At 21.6% G+C, this 3,041-nt stretch overlaps 1 protein-coding gene across 1 annotated transcript in view; it reads left to right on the plus strand.

The window, feature by feature from the left end:
* The window catches only part of PGSY75_0622800 (putative leucine--tRNA ligase), a gene marked incomplete at both ends in the record, with an annotated part of 4,341 nt that extends 1,566 nt beyond the window's left edge, over window positions 1-2,775 (plus strand). Inside the window, one exon of the mRNA XM_018784805.1 lies at window positions 1-2,775. This exon is cut by the window's left edge and continues 1,566 nt beyond it. Coding sequence (XP_018642859.1) covers window positions 1-2,775 — 2,775 coding nt within the window.
* Window positions 2,776-3,041: the final 266 nt, after the last annotated feature.

Here is a 3,041-nt window from a genome sequence, read left to right on the forward strand (position 1 = left end):
GGACTAGAAACATATACTAATATGTCTAAGATAAAAAATTTATATATACTACCTATGACTACTATTAAAATGAATATATCAACAGGAATTGTGCCTTGTGTATCAAGTGATAGTACTGATGATTATGCTTGTTTAGAAGATATAAGAAAAAAAAAAAATTATTATTGTGAAAAATATAATTTAAAAGAACATCATTTAAATAATATAAGTGAATCTTGTATAGAATTACCAGACATAGGAAATAATAGTGGTAAATATTTTTATGAAAAAGAAAAAGTTTCATCTTATAAAGATATAAAACTACAAAAAATAAAAGAAGTCTTATATAAAAAACAATATTTTGAAGGAATAATGACTGTAGATCCATATAAAGGAATGAAAACATTTAATTGTAGAAAAATAGCTAAACAAAATATTATTAGAAATAATGATGGATTCTTATATAGTGAACCTGAAGTAATGGTTATTGATAGAAATAATGTCAAATGTATAGCAGCATTATGTAATCAATGGTATATAAATTATGGAAATCTTGAATTTAAAAAGGATGTTCTAATACAGTTGAAGAAAAATAATTTTCAAACATATAATGAGGTATTATATAAACAATTACAGCATGTCATTTTTTGGCTAGATGACTGGTCCTGTAGTAGATCCTACGGATTGGGTACATGCATGCCCCAATTTAATCAAAATGATCAAAATGATGAAAATGATGAAAATAATCAAAATGATGAAAATAATCAAAATGATCAAAATAATCAAAATAATCAAAATGATGAAAATAATCAAAATGATCAAAATAATCAAAATAATCAAAATAATCAAAATAATCTTCACAATAATAACAATCTTGTTGAGGATGAAGAAATAAACAATGTAGATATAATAAAGAACAATTCAAGAAAAGAATTAATCGAAAGTCTATCAGATTCAACTATTTATATGGCTTACTATACTGTTAGTCATTTTTTACAAGGAAGTGTAGATGGTCAGAAAAAAGGTTTATTGGATATTAGTGCTGAGGATTTGAATGATTCCTTTTTTGATTATATTTTTGATATTAGTGATGATACAAGTAATATATCTAAACATATATCTAAAGAGAAATTATTAAGAATGAGAAGAGAGTTTACTTATTGGTATCCATTTGATGTACGTATATCTGGGAAAGATTTAATATTTAATCATTTAACTATGGCTTTATTTAATCATGTTGCTATATGGGGTAAAAAAAAAAAATATGATAGAAATAAAGAAGATGTAGAAGAAAGAAGTATATTAGATAGACAAACAGAAATATTAAATGAATTAGAAAATATGGATTTATCACAGTATGAGACAATAAAATATTTCCCACGTTCTTTTTTTTGTAATGGGCATGTATTAGTGAATAAAGAAAAAATGTCTAAAAGTAAAGGTAATTTTATAACTATAGAAGAAAGTATAGCTTTATATACAAGTGATGGTACTAGAATTGCATTAGCAGATGCAGGAGATTCTATAGAAGATTCTAATTTTAATACAGATACAGCTAATAGTGCTATTATGAAATTATATAATTTAATAAATTTTTCTATAGAAACAAAAAATAATGTATATATATTTAGATGTGGTGAAAAAACATTTAATGATTTAATATTTGAAAATGAAATTAATTATTTAACAAATAAATGTAAAGAATCATATGAAAAATTATTATTTAGAGATGTTCTCAAGTATGGTTTTTATGATATGTTATTAAAAAGAGATACATATAGAATGATGTGTGATAAAATACATATGCATAAAGAAACAGTCAACTTTTTTATAGAAAGAATATGTATAATTATTAATCCTATCATTCCACATGTAACAGAACATATATGGACTTACATTCTTAAAAAGGATACTTTTTTAGTAAAACAAAAATGGCCAACACCTGAAGAAACAAATTATTCTATCGTTATGCATAAACAAAATAATAATTTATTGAATGTTATAGAAATATTTAAAAAATCATATGATAAGGTAATCAATAAGTGTAATAAGCAAAAAATTGTCAAAGATAAAAATCTAACAAAAGATAAGAAGAATGAGAAAGATCTAATCAAAAACATAATAATAAAAAATGATGAACAACAAAATAAAAAGAATAATAATAAAAATTGTCAAGTACAAAATATATCTGTTGATATTAAAAAAGAAAATAATAATATGAAAAATAATACAAAAGAAATAAATCATATTCATAATAATAATAATAATAATAATAATAAAAATGATGATAATCATGGTGTGGATAATGTTATAGATGTAGATGATGAAGAAGGTCCAAATTATTATAAAGAAGATGAAGAAGAAAGAATGAAATTTAAAGCAATCGTATATGTAGCAAGAGAATATAATGATACACAAAAAAAAATTATAGAAATTTTAAATAATATTATTAATAATAGTAATGATAAAAAATTACCTACTAATTATATAAATCTATTAGTTCAAAATACATATGTAAATAATTTACCAAAAAATGAAAAAAAAGATATATTAAGCTTTGCTACTTTTTTAGTCAAAGATAATGTCACTCTAAATAATAATCAATATGAATTGTCATTACCATATGATGAAATACAATTAATTAAAGATAATGTCGATTTTATAAAAAGAAGTCTCAACCTAGGTGATATACAAGTATTAGAAAATTATAAAAAAAGTGAAATCGATAATACAGATATTTTTAAAATGTCAAATCCAGGAAATCCATCCATATATATATACAACACAGAAGCATAAACCATCAAATATAAATATAAATAAATATATATATATATATATATATATGTATATTTTATACATATCATATATCAAGCATGTCATATATGTTATCTCCAAATCGTTCACAAAATTTGTAAAATAAAACCACATTTTTACAACCCCTTTTAAATATATATATATATATATATATATATGCATGTGTTATTATATATTTTTTTTTTTTTTTATAAAAATATTTCCCTTCGTCCATCTATTATGTCTTCTCATGTTTTATATTATTTTCA

The sequence above is a fragment of the Plasmodium gaboni genome, chromosome 6, assembly GCF_001602025.1.
Source record: "Plasmodium gaboni strain SY75 chromosome 6, whole genome shotgun sequence".
In the NCBI taxonomy this organism is placed as follows: Eukaryota; Apicomplexa; class Aconoidasida; order Haemosporida; family Plasmodiidae; genus Plasmodium; species Plasmodium gaboni.